General features: G+C 49.9%; 1 protein-coding gene across 4 annotated transcripts in view; it reads left to right on the plus strand.

Moving 5' to 3' along the window:
* The window catches only part of TMEM184C (transmembrane protein 184C), a 208538-nt gene that overhangs the window by 4454 nt on the left and 182920 nt on the right, over window positions 1-21164 (plus strand). For all 4 annotated transcript variants that reach the window (XM_068114361.2, XM_078776980.1, XM_068114359.2 and 1 more), the window contains exons 2-9: window positions 9988-10118; window positions 10337-10373; window positions 10529-10734; window positions 13601-13675; window positions 14063-14156; window positions 14564-14676; window positions 16915-17014; window positions 19283-19496. In XM_068114361.2, coding sequence (XP_067970462.2) covers window positions 9988-10118; window positions 10337-10373; window positions 10529-10734; window positions 13601-13675; window positions 14063-14156; window positions 14564-14676; window positions 16915-17014; window positions 19283-19496 — 970 coding nt within the window. The remainder of the gene's footprint in view (window positions 1-9987; window positions 10119-10336; window positions 10374-10528; window positions 10735-13600; window positions 13676-14062; window positions 14157-14563; window positions 14677-16914; window positions 17015-19282; window positions 19497-21164) is intronic.

Genomic DNA, 21164 nt, shown 5'->3' on the forward strand with positions numbered 1-21164 from the left:
GGGTAATGAGGGACGAAGCGAGGGCTCAAAGTGAGCAATTGGGGGTAATGAGGGACGAAGCGAGGGGTACCGGTGAGGGATTAGACAAGAAATTTGAGGGGTTAGACAACGGGATAAAAGAGGTGAAAAATGGGTTAATGGGGTTAGAAAATAGGATGGAGGACAAATTGCGGGAAATAGGGGAACAATCTGCCAGGGAAATCAAACGAATGGGGAACCAGATAGAGGAGGTGCAAATCGGGTTAGAAAGTAAACTGGATGCTCAGAGGGATGAATTGGGACAGATGAGGGTGGCATCTACAAAAGAGATTGAGGAGATGAAAGAGGGGATACGACGAGGTGTAAGTGAGGAGGTTTCGGGACTATGCGAGGAGGTAAAGCGAGGTGAGAAGCGTATGGAGAAAGAGGTGAGGAATAATACGGCTAGGTTACAGGGGGGCATAGAGGGTCTGACGAAGGGAGTAGAACAGCTGACAGTCGGACAAAGGGAACTAGCGGACCAAGTGGAAAAGAACACTGCAATCATCGGGGGTTTAAAAGCGACACAAAAGGACATTAAAAACGAATTAATAGCAACACAAAAGGAATGTCAGATGGTACATGAGGGGTTGACGAAGAAGTTGGAGGAGGTGACAGAAGTAATGGAGACGAAGGACCGAGAGGTGAGGACGCACATAGAAACGGTTAAGGTGGCGCACCGGGAGATGAAGGAGGTAAAGGAAAAATTAGAGGAGGTGGAAGAGGGGGTGAGTGAAATTAAGAAGAGACGGAGGGAAACTAAGAGGGAGATAAAGGAGGAAGTCATGGAATATGTACAAGGTCTGTGTTCAAATCATGATGAGGTGCTCACTAACCAAATAAAAAGTTTGCAGGTGGCAGAGGAGGTGCGACGACGAGGTACGGAGGTGAGTGGCAATGTATATGATGTGAGGGGAGATTCAGTCGGCTTGGGGGGTGGTGTCGACCCGGGTGTTCGTGAGGGACCAATGGTAAGATGTATGACTGGTCCGGAGTGGATGGACAGGGGAGGTGTGCAAGGAGGTTTGGCTATGGGGAGTGAGGGGGGTGCTGGTGAGCAAGGATGTGGGGGTATGGCGTGGGTAGCGGGTTGCGGAGGGGCGACCCAGGCATCGACACCAGGAGGGGTAGTGTTTGGAGGGACGGGGGACGCGTGGGAGCCCCCCGGGAATAGCGTACTGTGGGAGCCCGAACGGGTTGGTCCCGCGTTGATCCCGCAAGGAGTGACGCGCGGGGTCCGACCTTCGGGCGCCCACAAGGTCCCACTCGCGCCGTATGACGGCAAGAGTGATTTTAGGGCGTACCTGGCGCAGTTTGAGTACGTGTGTAAAGGCAACGGTTGGAATCAGGACGAAGGTGGAGTACACCTGGTGGGGGCACTGCGCGGTGCGGCGGCGGAGGTGCTGACGGCTTTACCACCGGGTGCTCTCACCCTGTCAGCCCTCCGTGCGGCATTAATTAATCGGTTCGGCATTGAACAGCAAAGCGAGCTTGTTAAAGCTCAACTTGCGCAGCGAAAACGCAAGCCCCAGGAGACCATCGAGGAACTTGCTCACGATATTCGCCGCGCGGTCGGGATCGCACACGCGGACATGGCAGCGAGTTCCCAGGAAAGCCTGGCTCTGGATCACTTTATTCAGGCCCTTCCGGATCTGGAGCTCCGGCAACAGCTCGCCATGTGGCGCCCGCAAACCATGAGTCAGGCGGACGACGCTGCAGCCCGTTGGGAAGCAGCGAGGCCCCTGGCCCGGGGAGGCGAGCGCCACGCAGTGGCGGTGCGTCAGATGGGGCCCGTGATGGGGGGCGGCCCCCCAAGGGGGCCCGCCCCCGACGGGGGCCCTGACCTGGAGAGCATGGTCCGGAGGTTAGTGGATCGGCGCCTGGCGGGACCTGGACCATGGCAGGCGGCCCCAGCGGTGGCACCCGGTAGTCCCCGACAGAGTACCCCAATTCGGACATACAGGGGGGGGGGGGAATTTGGAATACCGGAGGCAAGCACCTTACCAGGTGAGGTGCTATAATTGTGCTCGGATGGGTCACCGGGCATGGGAGTGTCGAGCTCCGCCCCGGGACGTTTCCCGCCAACCGATGCCCTCAACTCCGCCCCGTATAGATCGGCCTAGCCGACCTCAGACACCCCCCCGCCAGGGCCCGGGAAACTAGAACGTGCCGGGCATGCAGGGCGGTGTTCGGCAGTAGGGGATGGGGAGAAGCCCTCGTTGACGCGACAGGTCATTCATTGTGGCCGAATTGGGACGGGTAGTTTAACAATTCGGTGCAAAATTGCCGGCGTGGGGGTAGACGCCGTGGTGGACACGGGAGCCAGCGCCACGATCATCAGCCCCGTGGTCCTTAATTCGAGTGCAGACGGCTGGGGTAAAATCCAGCGTCTGGAAAATCATAGTTTGCAGTTGGCTACCGGGGCAACGGCTCCGATCATAGGGCGTGGTTTTGTGACCCTCAAGTTGGGATCGGTAAAGCAAGAGATAGAGGTTTGGGTGGCGGAGGTGTGCGACCCATGCTTAATAGGGTTGGATTTGTTGACTGCCAGCGGTTGTAAAATCGACTTGAGTCGGGGGATCCTGCGATGGGGAGTGGAAGAGCTACCATTGGAGGGGGTGAGCACGGCCGAGAGGGTGGAGCTGAAGGCTCCTGAGGCCGTGACCATCCCTCCGGGGGCCGAGGCCATAGTGCCTGCCCGATGGTCAGCTCGCCCGACATGGCAGGAATCCTGCGGCCTGGTCGAACCGGTGGCAGCGCTATCCATACCTGGTTTAATCGTGGGCCGTACCCTTATAAAAACGGACGGGCCGGTGGTGGCCGTCCGAGTAATTAATATTAGCACAGAACCATGCACTATAGTGAGGGGCACGAAGGTAGCTGGCTGCACCCCAGTTAGAGAAGTCGCGTCAGTGAGGGGCGAGAACGTCCAGCCGAGCCGGCCCCAGGGGGAGCCTTCAATAAGTTCTAGGAATTGACCCGATCCCATTTGCGAGATGGTAAATCGTAGTAGTGTAGAGTTGGGAGGTACCCAGAGGGAGGCCTTACACAAACTGGTTGGGTCCCATTTGGACCTCTTCTCCTTGTCCACCGAGGATATTGGACGTACGGGCCTGGTGAAACATCAGATCCACACCGGTGAGGCCCGGCCTATTCGTCAGGCCGCCCGACGGCTCCCTTGGAGCAAGAGGGCGGAAGCTGACGAGCAGGTTGAAAAAATGCTCGACGCAGGTGTGATCGAGCCCTCGGGAAGTCCTTGGATGTCACCTGTTGTGCTGGTCAAAAAGAAGGATGGGACCACGCGGTTCTGCGTGGACTATCGCCAGCTAAACAACGTGACACTCAAGGACTCATATCCCCTGCCAAGGATTGATGACACCCTCGATGCCGTTGCGGGCTCAAATTGGTTCTCAACTTTGGACCTCAAGAGTGGGTATTGGCAGGTGGAGATGGATAGGGCAGGGAAGGAGAAAACGGCATTTTCCACAGGTAAGGGGCTGTATCAGTTCACTGTGATGCCGTTTGGTTTGTGTAACGCCCCCGCCACCTTTGAGCGATTAATGGAACATGTACTAGGCGGCATGCCATGGCAATCATGCCTGGTATACCTGGATGACGTCCTAGTACATGCCAAGACCTTCCCCCAGGCGGTAGCTAATTTGGACCAGGTGTTCGGGTGCCTCAGACAGGCAGGGTTGAAGCTGAACCCGAGTAAGTGCACTTTGTTTGCAAGAGAGGTGGCCTATCTAGGTCACGTGATCGGCCGCGAGGGGGTAAAAACGGACCCAGACAAAATTAAAGCGGTAGAGGAGTGGCCCGCACCACGTACCATCAAGGAGGTGCGGGGATTTTTGGGACTCTGCTCCTACTACCGGCGCTTTGTGGCGAAATTTGCGGAGTTGGCCCGTCCCCTCCACCGGCTTACGGAGAAGGGGACGCGATTTAATTGGACACGGGAGTGCCACGAGGCCTTCCAAAAATTGAAGGGGTGTCTAACATCCGCACCCCTTCTAGCTTACCCCACTAGCAACGGGGCATTTACCCTGGACACGGATGCGAGCCAGGAAGGATTGGGCGCAGTTTTGTCTCAGACACAGGAGGGCGTGGAGAGAGTGATTGGTTACTATAGTCGGGCCTTAAGTAGGCCCGAGTGAAATTATTGTGTCACTCGCAAAGAGTTATTGGCTATGCTGGCTGCCATGAACCATTTCCACCCGTACCTGTACGGGCGGAAATTTTTGGTTAGAACTGACCATTCCTCCTTGCAATGGCTCCTTCGGTTCAAGGAACCGGAGGGCCAAATTGCAAGGTGGTTGGAAAAGTTGCAGCAGTACGATTTTGATGTGGCCCATAGGGCCGGGAAGGCCCATGGTAATGCGGACGCACTCTCTCGGCGTCCTTGTCTGGGGGGAAACTGTAAATTTTGTGCGAGACACGAGGAGAGGGAGCAATTGGGCGATTCCGCCCCGATTCTCGTCGTCCGGGCAACACGGGTGAGAGGGCCAATTTTGCCACTAACCGCGGACGAGGAATTTGGAGAGTTGGCTTGGAGCACGGCCCAGCAGGAGGATCCTGTTCTGGGGCCGGTGTTCCAATGGGTCAAATTGGGGCAAAGACCAAAGGGGGAAGAGGTCACCCCCCTCGGGGCGCAAACAAAGGCGTATTGGGCTCAGTGGCAGACCCTGGAATTGAAAGGCAACATCTTGTATCGCAAGTGGGTGGAGGTTCCCTCTGATAGAACTTCCTGGCTGGTGATAGTCCCTGACAAATTCAAGAACGTCATATTGCAACAGGTGCATGGTACCCGCTCCGGCGGCCATTTGGGCAGGACAAAGACAATATCTCGGGTCCGCCGGAGGTTCTATTGGGTGAATATGGGGCGCGACATACAGGACTGGTGTCGGAGATGCGACGCCTGTTCTGCCAAAAAGGGACCAGCACGGAGGATGAGGGCCCCCCTCCAATTATATCAGGTGGGGGCCCCCCTTGAGCGGGTGGCTATGGATATTCTAGGACCGCTGCCCCACACCCGCCAAGGTAATAAGTATATCCTCGTTGTAATGGACTATTTCACCAAGTGGCCGGAGGCCTATGCCCTCCCCAACCAAGAAGCAGGGGTGGTAGCACAGGCCTTCGTAGAAGGATTTGTATGTCGACACGGGATTCCACAGGAGCTGCACACCGATCAGGGTCGAAATTTTGAAAGTCAATTGCTAAAAGATGTGTGCAGACTCCTGTCAATTCGGAAAACCAGGACCACGCCCTTGCGGCCACAATCTGACGGGATGGTGGAAAGGTTCAATCGAACATTGATCCATCAACTGGCATTGTTCACCACCACCTGTCAGGATGACTGGGACGAACATCTCCCGTACCTGTTGATGGCCTACCGAACTAGCCAGCACGGGGCCACCGCATGCAGTCCAGCGTTGCTTATGTATGGGCGGGAGTTACGGGCTCCCGCCGACTTGCTATGCGGTCCCGTGCCAGACACCACGGATACACCGCCGAGGGAGGGTTACGCACGTCACCTGGAGGAAGGCATGGAGCGGGTCCATGCCTTCGCCCGCCGCCAGCTCCATCTGGCGGGGGCCAAGATGAAGCGTAGGTACGAAGACCGGAGCCAGGGGAGTCAATACGCTCCGGGGATGAAGATTTGGTTCTTTAATCCCCGGAGGCGGAAGGGCAGGTGCCCAAAACTCACCTCCTCCTGGCAAGGCCCGGGAGTCGTCCTGTCGCAAATCTGTGACGTGGTCATTAAAATCAAAATGGGGCCACGGGCCCCCCCTCGGATCGTCCATGCCGACCGGATAAGACCTTATGCCGGCGAGCAGGCGCCCTCATGGATCGCCTCGGCTCTAGATGCCGAGGCAGGACCCAGTACCTCTTGCGACGGGGGCTCGTAGCGTCAGAGGACTGGGGGGGATGATAGTGGGAACGCCCCCCATGTGGTGGGATGGCAACTCTGTCATCCCTCACAGGGGGGGGGCAAAGGAGCACTAGGTTTATGGGGTTTATGGCAGTGAAAACTAGCCCGGGTGGGTTAGGATATTGTGTGTAGGGCCCTAGAAGATGACATTAGGTAACGTTAAGATTAGTTAGTGACTGATACCTGTAGAGGGAACGCAGGTAGTTTAGTGTGGATGATAATGACGTGGGAGGGCAATAGTTTAAAGGGGCGACTGGGAAGCGCAAGTTTCAGAGGGGAGTAGTTAGATGAGATGATGCCGTGTGTTTGAGGATTGAACAGGTGTGATTGCACAGGTGTGCAACTGAACAGGTGGATGGAGCAGTGTATGAGTGAGTGATGGTGATGTGTATTGTGATGACCAAATGGTCCAGGAAGAAAGGAGGGTGCAGGTGGCACCAGGTGTGAGGGCACAGGTGTGCAACAACAGGTATGGAGAATGGTAGTGTGGAATAAATGGAGTATTGGAATGGATGGTCGTGGAGTGAGTATGGTGGAAATTGTGGAGTGGAGTGGATGGTGCGAAGGTGTGAATGGGGGAAGAGTGGACCCCCATCACGGATACCCGGGGCGGGTAGAGTAAGTGTTAGGTAGAGGGTACAGGTAAATTGTGGTTGGATATTGGCATCTGTGGTGCGGGTGAAAGAATGGTCTTTGGATGGGTGCATTAGTGTTGTGGAAATGGCTGGGCGTGTAGCCTGTTAGTGTGTGTAGTTGGTTGGGCACTCCACCACTGTGAGGATGTCGGCCAGGTGAGGCCGCAGGTGGGCTCTGGGAGCCGGTAGTTGTAGTGGATGGGGCCCGAGGATCCGGAGGACGGACCCGGGTAGCCCAGTGCCAGAGGGCACCAAGGGGTGACAGAGCCAGGAGGGGTCTTCCCCAGTTAGTTAGGTTAGGGTGAGGAGCTAGGTAAGCTCGGGTGGCAACTACAGTGGTGGAGGTGTGCAGGTGGGTAGACCTGCTGTGAGAGCTACACGTCACAGCCCAGAAATTGTGCAAGGGCACCGGGAGATGAATCGGGGGAGTGAGACCCCAAATTGAGAAGCACCACAGTTTGGTCAATGGGAATTGGTTTTTAGAACCCATAGTGTAAGTCGGCCAATGGATTGGCAGGGAGAGACCCCGGGTAGTGTAAAGTGTGTTAAAATCATTTAGAGGATAGTTAGGATTGAAGTCTCCTCGCACCATCTGCATCCACTCACCTGAGATGAGGTAACTCCACACCATGCCATGTTTTATTATTTTTCATTAATGCAAATGTTTTGGATTGTGAGACGCATCATGACGTGGGTGTGACATTGTGCGTAATTCCATCTCTCCCTCCTTATGAGGATTGATGATGAATTGGTGATGGCAAATTTTGAAGTAGAGGGATTGGAGACGAATTTGGTGTAGAAGGGAAAGATGAGGATGACAAGACGTAGTGACGAATTTGTAAAGGTGTAAATTCTTGTAAATATGGGGTAAGGGCAAGGGTAGTGTAGGTGACAGGGGGGGGGGGGGGGGTGACGTACGGTAGGGACGAGTTTTTCTCACTTCGCTCTCCGTACGCACTTCACCCTGCATTGCCTTTATTGACGTGTACCCTTGTGACCTTACCCCTCGCTCATTTGTCTTCCCCCCTTTTGTCTCCCACTTGAGGACCTGTGCGCCATTGGGTGCCGAGGGGAGCGTGCGCGAGATGGCCATTGTGCGCACGAGATTCTCAGAACCAGCATGCATTGCGTTGATGTACCACTTTATGGACCGCTGTTCTGCGGCCAAGTACCACTTGATGGACCCCAGGTTCTGGGGCAGGGCACCTCTGTTGGAGACCGGCCATAGTGGCCAGGGAATCTTGCTTGCGGACCTCGGTAAGGCGGCACCTATGCCAAACAGGTGGACCACCCTTAGTTGGCCCTGGAGGCCCTAAATAAAAATGAACACAAGTTGTGCTTTTTATTATTTCCAAGTAGGCCGCATGAAGCCAGAAGACGTCGGGAAGAACATCGGCCCAGCAGAGAAAGAGAAGACCACCACCAGTTGTTTTGTTGTGTTTATTATGAACCGTGGTGACTGTGCACCGAGTGGTGCTTTTGGTGCTTTTGGGTGCTTTGGTGGTATTGGTATTGGTACTGGTGCATCGATGCAATGCGTGCTGTCTCCTCCCTCCCAACAGGAATTTCTTTTTCTTGTTCCCTAAAAAGAAAAAGAAAAACACAGGTCCTGGGTTGCGTTGTAAATAAGAAATAACGTGACTGTAAATAATGCTCCCCACCGTAAATGTATAGTTTGAGAACAATTCCGTAATTCGGTTAGCTGTGGGCTTGAGTCTGTTAGACAGGGTGCAATGCAATAGGGGGACATACTTATTTGTGTTTTAAGATTGTCACACTCAGGGTCAGGTTAATTGTAGAGGGAATTACACCTACGTGTCACACTAAGTTAAAGTTTTGTAGGCCCGAGACGGGCCTGAAGAAAGGAGGGTGCAGTGTAACGAATTTGAGAAGTGTAATGGTTTTGAGAAGGGTAACGGTTTTGAGAAGTGTAACAATTTTGTAGAAAGTGTAACGAATGTGAAAAGTATGGTTTTGTTGTGTGTAACACCCTCGTAATGTAAATAATGGCCGCAGCCGTCCTCCTAGTTAATTCCATGAAACTTACACACAGGCCACGATATATCTTTTTAAATAGTTTATTTCCTTATTCTATGTAGGCTAAATATGTGTTTCCCACTAGATTGACTCTGCATTGCATCAAACGAAATAAAGCGTAGGCCCCTCCGATGATCCATGAAAGCTCAAGTGCCAGGGATTCCCCCACTTGAGCTTTCACAGCAAACGTTTATTGCAGTACTGAACTGATGAGCAAAGTGACGGCGCCTTACCTGCAGCTGCTGACCGGTTTTCGCCATTTGCGGCCATTAAGAACAAGGGGAGTGGCTAGAGAAGACGGGTCACCCCCCTCGTCATAGGGGGGAGGAGTAAGGCGGCCCCGCTCATCCAACCCAGAACAAGGGGTTTGGCTAAGAGAGGGCGGAGCGGGAACCCCCGAGAAAGTGCGCGAAGGTTCGGGGAGAAAACCAATATAAGTCGCCGCGGGACGCACTCCACTCTCTTGCCCTCCAGCTCTTGCTCCTCTTGCTCTTGCGTCCTCCAAGCTCTTGCTTTGACCCCGTCCTCTTGCTTGCTGTCCCTCGTTGTTGCTGGGGAGAAGGAAGACGCCTGAACGAGCAGGTGTGTGCGAGCCATCGTGCGACCAGCTGCGCTGCAGCTAAGGGGGCAGCTAAGGGGCCGCAGGCCACGAACAGGACGCGCCAGGCAGCAATCGACGCTGGACCCTCCATTGCCTCCCAAAAACAACCATCCATCCTCAAGCTATACCTGCCTGCAATATCCCCCGTGTAAGTGTGAACGTCGTCTGTCCTAATCGTTGTCCTGGGGTTAAGTAAATAGACTAGTATAAGCTAACGATGCACTGTGTGACTGCTTCTTCCAGTTCCATCCATTGCTTGTAAATAATTTTGATCGCTCCTTCCCTTCGCTGAATATAACCGATTGCTCTCGTTGCTCTGGCTTGTGAAAATACATAATAAATCCTGTTATTCCTCCGTACTCTGTCTTCTTCTCTCTTCCTTCTCTTTCGGTCGCTTTAGAGGTTTCCCGATTGAATATCTGTGGTGCGATCTGGTCAACGTTGGGGGAGTCGGGCCAATTGGGGATCCTGTAACGGTCGCGGCAATACCACCGCTCGGTAAATAACATCTAATCCGCGATCCGTAACAATATAATCAGTCGCAGCCCTTGGTGTCATTGGAAATCTGAAATCTGAAAAGTTATCGAATCCTTTCCATCAAATGTTGTTGTAGCTTTTCCTCCCATCTGGTGCGGAAGCTCTCACCTCTCTGGTTTACACGTTGGTCCCAATGTTGCCATCGCATTACTCTTTGTACAGTACGGTACTTCTATTTGTCCTTAAATGATTCTTTCTTTTTAAAGATTGTCGCGTTTCCCATTCCTCAGAAACAGGCCCAAGTGGTGACATGGTTCATCGCCATGATCTTCATGTTCCTGACGCTGCCAATATCTCTGTGGGACATCATCCATCACATTGTAAACTACACGCAGCCGCACCTGCAGAGACACATCATCCGGTGAGGATAACGGGATAAATCATACGATCCGACACAATGCTCATCCCATATTCGTGAACATTGCACTCTTCGACCCGATTGCAATATAACAACTGATGTTGATCAAGTTCAAATTTGGAAAATGATGTTTATTAATCTTTTGATGCTCGTCTCTCGATTGTTCTCCTTTGCGCTCTTATTCACTTTGACCGTGGTTTGTGCATTTTTTGCATGTTCAGGATCTTATGGATGGTTCCAATTTATAGCCTGGACAGTGTAAGTACCTGTGGAAAATCTTCCTCTTCTGCACCGATAGGGAGCAAATCTTTCTTGGTTTGATTTCGGATGATAAAGAAAATTCACTTTTGTATTTCTTTCAATTCCTCGTCTCCACAAGTCCTTCAACTTTTGTCACATTATGGATCCCACAGTGGCTCGCTCTGCGCTTCTCTTCGGTCTCCATCTACATCAACACCTGCCGGGAATGCTACGAGGCATTTGTCATTTACAGCTTCATGGCCTACCTGCTGAGTTATCTCGGAGAAAAGTTCCCCCACCTCGAAAGCACCCTTGAGAGTAGGCCTACGCCCCAACACTTGCCTCCTTTTTGCTGTTGTCCACCTTGGATGATGGGCAGGTGTGTTTGAACGCATTCTGTATAACTTGTAACCAGTTGTTTGCAACGGCCTTGTTAAGAGGAGTAGAGTCAGGATAAAAACACCTTTAGAGGCCATTTTTCCCCGCACAGCGGGGGTTGGCCTTTTTCGGGGACCGTGGTTGTTGTTGTTTTTCGGTCCCCTTTTTGAAGCAATGTTTTACGGCCGGATGCCCTTCCTGCCGCCAACCCTTTTTGTCGCCTTTTTACGACAAACAGGGAATTACCAGTGAACTGGTACTCAATTAGCCGACCTCGAAAGGATGACAGGCTGAGTCAACCCCCCTGGCGTTAATTCAGCGATCGACCGGGATTCGAACCCAGGATCCTAGGATCCTAAGCCGGCACCCTAGCCGCTAAGCCAACACCAGAGCTAGTAGAGTCAGGATATAGGATTTTATTGTTTGCCTAGGGCTGACCGGATGGCCTAGACCGGTGGTTCCCGAAGTTTTTTTTGTTTGTTTGTTTTTTTGCCCATGACCCAAAATTTGAAATTGCATTCGCCTCGTGACCCAAATTGTACCGGTATCTACGATAAAACAAATTGTTGGAGAAAATGATTTTGACGTGAAAAACCTTAGATTGGGTTCAAATCCCGACACGGCTACAAACTGTCATCCCGGTGCGTTTCACAGGCCGGATGGTTCATCAATGTGTGTGCCATCCCTCGGATGGACGTTAAACTTGGCATCGCGTCTGCCAACATTCGTCGATGGATGTTAAAGATCCCACGGTGTCCTTTGTGAAGAGTGGGTGAGCTATCGCCGGCACCATGAAAAAACTTCCTACCCTAACCTCATTTGAACGTCAGGCTTGGTCACCTGGTTCGTGAAGGACTTGAGTGAAGCTTCCCCCAGCCAACTCGGCAAGAACGCAGGAATAATTGTGGCCGTTAAAGAAGAAGATTTTCACTCGGGTTTCAATTTTGACAGTGTCCGGGGAGTAGAGCTACAGGTGTAGCAAAACCAATCTCTTGGGCAAAGTAGAATCTTTCAAAATGAAATCTTTTGGACAAATTTTGATTAAAAATACAAATTTTTTTTTTTATATAAATGGCAAATTACCCAAATATATCGAAAACAATGTATTTTAAGGAGAGTCTCAGTTTTTCATTTTTGCTCAAGAGTTGCAAGACAAAATGACAATGCATTGAACATTTAATGCAAAGAACTACAGATGGTGGTTTTATTTGTTTATTGTCACTCCTCAATCTCTTCCCACTCCCCCAACTCCACCCTCTACTCCCACATCCCACTCCCCCAACTCCACCCTCTACTCCCACATCCCACCCCCAACTCCACCCTCTACTCCCACATCCCACTCCCCCAACTCCACCCTCTACTCCCACATTCCACCCCCAACTCCACCCTCTACTCCCACATCCCACCCCCAACTCCACCCTCCACTCGCACATCCCACCCCCAACTCCACCCTCCACTCCCACATCCCACCCCCAACTCCACCCTCCACTCCCACATCCCACTCCCCCAACTCCACCCTCTACTCCCACATTCCACCCCCAACTCCACCCTCTACTCCCACATCCCACCCCCAACTCCACCCTCCACTCCCACATCCCACCCCCAACTCCACCCTCCACTCCCACATCCCACCCCCAACTCCACCCTCCACTCCCACATCCCACCCCCAACTCCACCCTCTACTCCCACATCCCACCCCCAACTCCACCCTCTACTCCCACATCCCACCCCAACTCCACCCTCTACTCCCACATCCCACCCCCAACTCCACTCCCACATCCCACCCCCAACTCCACCCTCCACTCCCACATCCCACCCCCAACTCCACCCTCCACTCCCACATCCCACTCCCCCAACTCCACCCTCTACTCCCACATTCCACCCCCAACTCCACCCTCTACTCCCACATCCCACCCCCAACTCCACCCTCCACTCCCACATCCCACCCCCAACTCCACCCTCCACTCCCACATCCCACCCCCAACTCCACCCTCCACTCCCACATCCCACCCCCAACTCCACCCTCTACTCCCACATCCCACCCCCAACTCCACCCTCTACTCCCACATCCCACCCCAACTCCACCCTCTACTCCCACATCCCACCCCCAACTCCACCCTCTACTCCCACATCCCACCCCCAACTCCACCCTCTACTCCCACATCCCACTCCCCCAACTCCACCCTCTACTCCCACATCCCACCCCCAACTCCACCCTCTACTCCCACATCCCACCCCCAACTCCACCCTCTACTCCCACATCCCACCCCCAACTCCACCCTCTACTCCCACATCCCACCCCCAACTCCACCCTCTACTCCCACATCCCACCCCCAACTCCACCCTCTACTCCCACATCCCACCCCCAACTCCACCCTCCACTCCCACATCCCACTCCCACAACTCCACCCCTCTACTCCCACATCCCACCCCCAACTCCACCCTCGACTCCCACATCCCACCCCCAACTCCACCCTCTACTCCCACATCCCACCCCCAACTCCACCCTCTACTCCCACATCCCACCCCCAACTCCACCCTCCACTCCCACATCCCACTCCCACAACTCCACCCTCTACTCCCACATCCCACCCCCAACTCTACCCTCGACTCCCACATCCCACCCCCAACTCCACCCTCGACTCCCACATCCCACCCCCAACTCCACCCTCTACTCCCACATCCCACCCCCAACTCCACCCTCTACTCCCACATCCCATCCCCAACTCCACCCTCTACTCCACCCTCTACTCCCACATCCCACCCCCAACTCCACCCTCCACTCCCACATCCCACCCCCAACTCCACCCTCCACTCCCACATCCCACCCCCAACTCCACCCTCTACTCCCACATCCCACCCTTCAGGGTGCTGTTATCGCGTTGTAAGCTCGGAGTTTTGCAATACACTTTGGTTCGACTTGTTACAACCGCCATCGCCTTGTAAGTCGAACATTCTTTCCATTCTGATATTTCATTCTTTGGTGGGGGAGAGAGTGGAGTGGGAGGGCAGGGGAGGGTATTCGTATGAGTTGTTGCAGTGGTGCGGTCACGTGATACATTTGCTCGGAGAATCCACAGCAATTTTGTCGCAATCCAAACATTGACGTTGTTTCACGGAAGTTAACCTCCCTATTAAAAATATCCAATAGAAATCTTTTGCGCATTTGTAGAATGCTGATTGGTTCAGCAAACTTTAACGCCCCCCCTTACTCCAATCCCAAAGCAAACCATCCGGAGTTCAAACATTGAAACAAAACCTTTGTTCAGTGCTTTGCGAGGGTTAAAGCCGACTCCTATGTTCGCGTGTGCATGCGCTGCTATCATTAGGGTGTGCGAGTTATACAACGTGTACGATGAAGGCAACTTCGCTTTCAACAATGCCTGGAGCTACATCGTCGTCATCAACAACGCTTCTCAAATTGTAAGTTTGCCTTTTTGCACAAACACGCTTTCTCACAAACAAGTATTTAAAGAAGAAATGCGTTTTCATCAGTTGTTTTCAACTGAAACTTCTGTGTCGGTCAGCTGTCTTTCATGATGTGGAGCAGTTTATAAAAGGAAAACTTGTTAAATAAATAATTGACATATTGTATATAAGTATGAGGTTTGTATTAAATGTAACACTCCCTTTTGTCTTGGCTTTGATGGACACAGAATTCTCATGAACCAGTCATTTCCTAGAGGTACTGAGTTTCAAGGTTAAAAACCTGAATTATGTCATCATACTCGGCTAATGAGCCGTTGCTTTATGTATGACTCACTGGTACAGGTGTCTGTTTAATCAGATAAATCAGAAATCGGTTTGTCTCTGTCTGTCTGCATCCCGAGATTGCCATGTACTGCCTCATCCTGTTTTACCGCACACTGCGTGAGGAACTCGCACCCCTCCATCCCATTGGCAAGTTCCTGTGCGTCAAGATGGTGGTATTTGTCTCATTTTGGTAAGCGGCTTGTGGTGAACATATGGAACCCATTGAGATTACATTGCTGGTGTATCAGATAGTAATTCCAAAGTTTCCTTTTTTCGGGTTGAAGCTTTTTAAAGGGGAACCCAAACACTCAGACCACCTCGACGTTAATCTATCCCTTCATACCCTACAAAATAGATATGACGTTTCCTTTTCCGATTCGCGATTTATAAAGTTGGTAATTTTGTGATTAAAAACACAGACCAACACAGAGAGACAGTGATGCTCTTGCAAACATTGGGACTACACTTCCAAAGTTCGCTTTCTGACGCACCTCACATAGACTGCAGCGGGGGAGGTGTACGGACTCTTGTACACAAACAAACTACAGTCGGAGGCCGTATGGCGTATGGGGCTCTTTGCTGATCCTGAAAAGAGCCTCTGAAACAAAACTCTGAGAACAACAAAAGTTGAACGGCTTGGTACATGACCTGTGATCCCTTAACGAAGCGGCGGTGGATACTTTGAATCCTGAGGACTCCGTCCACACAGACCAGACGACAACACAGGGACAAACAGCCCTGCATGAGCAGACATTAGTTGGCATTAGCAGACAAACAGCCGTTGGCCTTAGAGGGAGTAAGAAACCACGAGGTACCACTTTACTCTTCACAGTATTGGATTGTGGAGAAATCTCCACCTTCTGTTCCCCACCGCTCCCCCGTCCGAGTGATGCCAAACCGCGACGTGTATCCATTCTCTATCCTCCAAATGCTGAGCACCAATGAGGAAGTGGCACATACCATTTTTAGAGTCTTTTGTTTGACTCGACCAGGGTGGGAATCAAACTGTCCACCTCCCAGACTCAGAGTGGATACTCTAACCACATCAACACTGGATTCGTCTTGTATGCTTTGTGCCCCTTACACGTGGGCACGGCCCCAGACAACCGAACAGTGATTGGCCGAATTTGAAACTGCACGTGAGAAATAGAATCCCACAATTTTTAACGATTACCTAACGTTCTGACAGCGTGATGGCGGGAAGAGACGCCTCGACGCCTCCACCTGGTTATTTAATAAAGAGTTCAACAAAAAAAGAAACTGGTGACGATGAAACAAAGCATGTCACAGCAATGAATCGGTAACTTGGTACACAAAATGGATGTTTCACCACCCAATGGCACAAATTATATATAGATGGAGTCCTTTCAAGACAAACACGTATGACATATCTTAACTTTAGATATTGCCACAAGCGTAGTGGCAACAAGGAATGGGTTAAGGGTTCAAAATAATTCTCAAGTCGGGGCAGAAGAGAATAACAGGGGATAATGGAGATGGAGCCCTTTAGGGGATGAAGTCTCGGCCTGTGCGGGGACACAGGCTTATGGGACGTCTGTGGCTCTAAGTGATTAGTAAATGGTCTCATGCACATGGCTACACGGCCCAGCCATGACGTTGTTCGGGAATAGTTATATGACTCAGGAGGATACAAAATAACTAAACAGGGCTTTTACAAAGCAACGCTTTATTAGCTAATAATTTACTTGTTTCAATGCAATAAAGAACTACAATACTATAACGAATTTAGTAATTCAAGTCGTTGGTTCTTCTTCGTTCACCGGTGCTCTCCTGTTTTCTGTTTCCCGTTGCGTGCTCGTTCGTTCCGTCGGGCAGGGGTTATCGTGGCAAGTGCTCATGAGTCAAGGAGATGTTCACTCTTTTATGGGCACCGCAGTATTAATCCTTCCTCCGCTAATCCTAATCCGTTCTCCGCAAACGTTACTCGGTCGCCTCACTGGCACCAGCTCGCTCCCCTCCTGCTGCGAGTTCCATTTACCAAACAATAGGGGGGTGCTCCAGCCTGGGGCTGTGACCAGGTGGACAAGAGATTACCATGTTCGTGCACATTCCTGACATTCATTTACGAAATCGTCTATCTGCTTCGTTACCAGTCCCAATCAATGAGTTACCAGTCCCAATCAATGAGTTACATTTCCACAACGTCACAAGACAGAGCAGACGCCACAAAAACTCACGGTGAAGATTTATCTTCCACTTTTACACCACCAGAGGCCTCCTTTTCCCATGCACATAGCATTGGTGTTGCATTACGTTGCAATCGATTTCATACATAGTGTTGCATTTCTAGGTTGGTGAAAGTGTAAAGTTATTGTATGGCGGAGTGTACACGTGTCTGTATGTGGTGGAGCAATGATAATGTGCATGTCGTGATCAGCAGTTGCGTGGGAATGTGCCGTTGATACAGGCAGGCAGCTTTCATTGCCATGCTCGTGAAGTTACATGTGATCTCGGACAAGAACACATGGGGTTGGAGCAGTGTTGGTGCTGTCGCCAAGGGCCTGCAGGTACATGGTTGATGGGACGTAACAGCTGTAAGTCCCAAGTTATTACCTCCGCCACCAAAGGTGGATGAAGGTTATGTTTTCACCCCTGTCTGTCTGTTACTTAGTAAAAAAAAAATATGTATATTTGACAAGTATGTTGATCACTCCGGTTTAAGTGTTTGTGTGTGTGTTTGTCTGTCCACTCACTTATACTTGCCTACAGGTCACAATTTTAAACCGATCTTCACGAAACTTCACCAAATGGTAGAATTCGTGGTCCGACAAAATCCTATATATTTGTGAGGTCAAAAGGTCAACATAGGCCAAAGGTCAACCACTTTTTTTTCAAATTTCTAAAATCCTCAATTTTCATCCGATTGACTTGAATTGACTGAATAGGATTTACATATCAGCTTACTGAATTCAACCACCAACTATTGTTGAGGTCAACATAGGCCAAACTTCTAAAATTGTCAATTTTGATCTGATTAACTTAAAATTTGAAGGCAATTTGCATACCAGGTCACTGAATTCAACCACTAATTATTTGTGAGGTCAAAAGGATGCTCTACTGAGTGCCATTCTACTTTGTTCTCTTTTGCCAAGTGTCGCTCTATGAGTGATTTTTCTTTTGTTTGTCTGTGAAAAATTTGGCCGAGAGGTAGTGTATGTGACACGGACGAAATGATTAGATTTTGGTGAAGATCCAGATTCATAGCCAGTATAATTGTTTAAGTGATTCTTCACCATTGGGAGATGGGGCCAAAAAACGATACAATGCAGGATATCTCAAAAAGTTGTGGACGGATGATTTTTATTCAATGTGATTCTGAATTGAGATTTTCTGGTCGACTCTGGGATACAAAACGTAAACTGTTCACCTGGCTATCAACTGAGTGCCGTTCTAGTTGGTCATGTATTATCTTTGAGTTAAAAATGGAAGTGCAATCTTCTTCATTGATTCAGCTTTGTTGCCAGTGCACCAATCATGATGAAAGTGGTTGCATAATCAGGTAAAAGTATAAGCGTGAATATTTGGAAAACACAAACAAGAGAAGAAGTGAAAATGTAACTTGGATGAAAAATAATCTCAAACAAGCGTTCTGAGTATTGCGCTGCAATACACGTCCCCTAGCAAAGTTCAAAGTGCCATAACTTTGTCAAAAATGATCGAATATGCAAATTTATGCACGGTTGATGCTGGTTTTCAAACTTGATCTAAGGTATGCTGAGACACATGTGTGTCACGCCTCGCCTCGTTGATAAGCCCGCAAGGTCGCTCCATGGAGCGGCCGGCACGTATTGCACTGTGTGAATTATATAATTACCAACTCACGGTCTGAGGTACTGGCGATTCAACAGATATCCATTTTTTAAATATTTTCGTTTACTTAACGATATCTGCCAAACCACGTGCCCTATCGCAAATTCCAAAAGGACATTTTAGTAGACTGACATGCTGAACAGATTTGTGAAGTTTCCCCTCGATTGGATCAAAAATGAGGGAGCTTGGTTTTAAAGGTTCATGCTTAAAAACGTCATAACTCTGAAACCATGTGATGCATGATGTCATGCTCGCTGACTTTTTTGTTCGACATGGGTATGCGATTCAGCCTGCAAAGTTTGGCCTCGATCTGGTCAGCCGTTGCAGAGAAAAAGGTGTTTTCGTGTTTTCATGAAAAACAATATGGCGGCCGAACCACGTGACCTGTGACGTCATAATTACCATTAAAATATTCTGCAGACCGAGTCCCCCCTACAGTGTAAAATTTGATCTCAATCGGCCCTATTATTGCAGAGAAAATCTTTTTTAAAGGAAATTAAAACTTAAAATGGCTCTGAGTTAAGGATCATCAGAATTATCAGAATTCCCAAAGTGGCAAAGAGAGCGGATAGGTTGAGGGAACAAGGTGGGAGGAAAAGAGGTAGATCGTGGTTGAGATTGGAAGATTGTGCAAGCAGGTATATCAATAAGGTGAGGGTGGTTGGAGAGTGGAGAGAGAGTTGGATGAGAACGGGGGGGGGGGGGGGGGGGGGGAGGGGTGAAGGAGTATCGTAGTCAATCAAGGTAGGGCAGTATATTGGTGTAATTGGACCTCACCTCTTATAAAGGGAGGAGGAGAAGGGGGAGGGGAGGAGGGGGAGATAGATTTTGTGGGTATGACAAGGAAAACCTGGACAAATGCACACCATCTTCGACATAAACATAATCGTGTTATAAGCAGTTTTTTCCAACAAAAAATGATAAGAAAGCTGTTTTTGTCTTTTTTGTGCTCTACCCTTTGGCAGGATTTCATCATTTGTGGGGAGATGGCCATAGCTGCTGTGGCACATCACCTGAGCTTTCCGTATGGTCCCTTTCTGCGCCAACCTGGGGAGGTTACAGAAGGCTGTCCTGATGAGCATGCCACCCAGAATGAACAATCTTACCTGTTCTCTTTCCTGGCCATGTTTGATGTGCGAGACGTCCGGGTGGACATGATGGAGCAAGCACGTTCATTAAGTATGTATTAGATGGGGATGACGTGCAAAATGTCCTTCTCCAAATGCTGCATACTGCCCCTCCTTCCCTCATCTCCCACTCCCGATGCTTCCCCATATCAATGTTCATAGGAATATTTGTTTTATGCAACAACCTGGAATCGTATGCCGATCTAAGAATGGAACATGTCTTTCAATCCTAGCAAATCTCAGTTCTCACCTAGTCATAGACTAGACGTCTATGACGTCATAGACTAAATCTCTAGTCATAGACTAGACGGATTTATGGAAAAAGGCCATGTATAAGCTTCTAGGTGCATTTTGGGGTAAAAGTTGCAAAGTTAAAGTAAAAGAGCTGCATGTATATACATGATATATAAATGCTTGTTCAAACAAATTGTCCAAAAATGGCAATTTGGTGGCCATTTTGTTTATGCTAATTAAAAGGTCAAAAACTCAAAATTCGGCTTGGGAACCGGGTTAATCGAATTCAGCATACCCTAATTATGTTAAAAAGTGAGGTTCCCAACTTTTACCCGAAAATGCACCTAACATTCACATTTCTCAGAAATCCATCTAGTCTATCACCTCAAAATCAACATCAAACCCACCGATCCACGTCGATGATCGGTCACTGAAGGAGGTTTACTTGAACTTCTCGGCCTTTTTTATCCACCTCTCCTTGGCTGACCATATAGCAAAGCTGGCCTCCAAAGCCTTCTGCAGACTGGTCATCCTCCATCGCTCCAAATCATTTGTTGTAAAATCAGAACTACTTGCAGCCTACAAGGCCTTTAGCTTTTGCTCAATGTAGTACTGCTCTCCCTGATGAGCTGCCACCCAATCACCACATCTGTCTCCTGGAATCTGGAGTTCTCAACATAATTGACATCTCCTGCAATGAGGTCGAAGCACAAAACCTTTTGCTTTCTCATCAGAGGTTGCTGTTTTTTTAGCACCTCTCCTTTAGTCTCGCTTCTTATGCTCTGCTCTCCAACTCTTCCCAGAAATTCCAGGATGCACTTGCTTTTAACCAGCTCGGGGTACTGGAAGCTCCCAAAATCCAAGCTTACTGCATTTAACTATTTTGTTCTTCTTTTCCCCGTTTGTGGATCCACCTTTATGCGGCTGTCCAATCCACCTCTCTCCTCCGAGGTTTCAAGCAGACGGTGCACCACCATCTCATGTCATCCATCCCCTACTCACAATATTTTCTGCCCCAATTGACCCTTCCTGACCCACATGTTACTTGGACGTTAGTTTCCTTTCCTGTTCATTCATTCCCTCAATATCAAACTGTTGCCCCACTCTCAGTTTTTTGTCCTTTTACCTTCTATCACCTCAGTCTTCCATGAGCCTCAAAAAATGTTTTTTTTTAAGATTGCTCCCTTGGATAGCGTATTGTGCCACATTTACACAGATTTGGCTCATTATACTAATCCATGGACCTGTAGCGAGAAACTTTTCTGAAGTTTTGATTTTGCGAAAAACCCAATCAGGTTCAGCAGGAAAAATGGAACCGTAAATAGGTCGAAACAAAACCGAATGAATCAGTTTTTATGGCAAGGATGCTCATCACAGTGAAAAATGGCAAGTTTCAGGGGCATTTGGTGCACAAATGAAGCCACAAAATGGGTTTTTACAATTTTTAGATTGACAAAGCCAAAATAGCAACAAAACCATCCTTTCT

This window comes from Myxine glutinosa, chromosome 4 (assembly GCF_964187855.1).
Source record: "Myxine glutinosa chromosome 4, kmMyxGlut1.1, whole genome shotgun sequence".
In the NCBI taxonomy this organism is placed as follows: Eukaryota; Metazoa; Chordata; class Myxini; order Myxiniformes; family Myxinidae; genus Myxine; species Myxine glutinosa.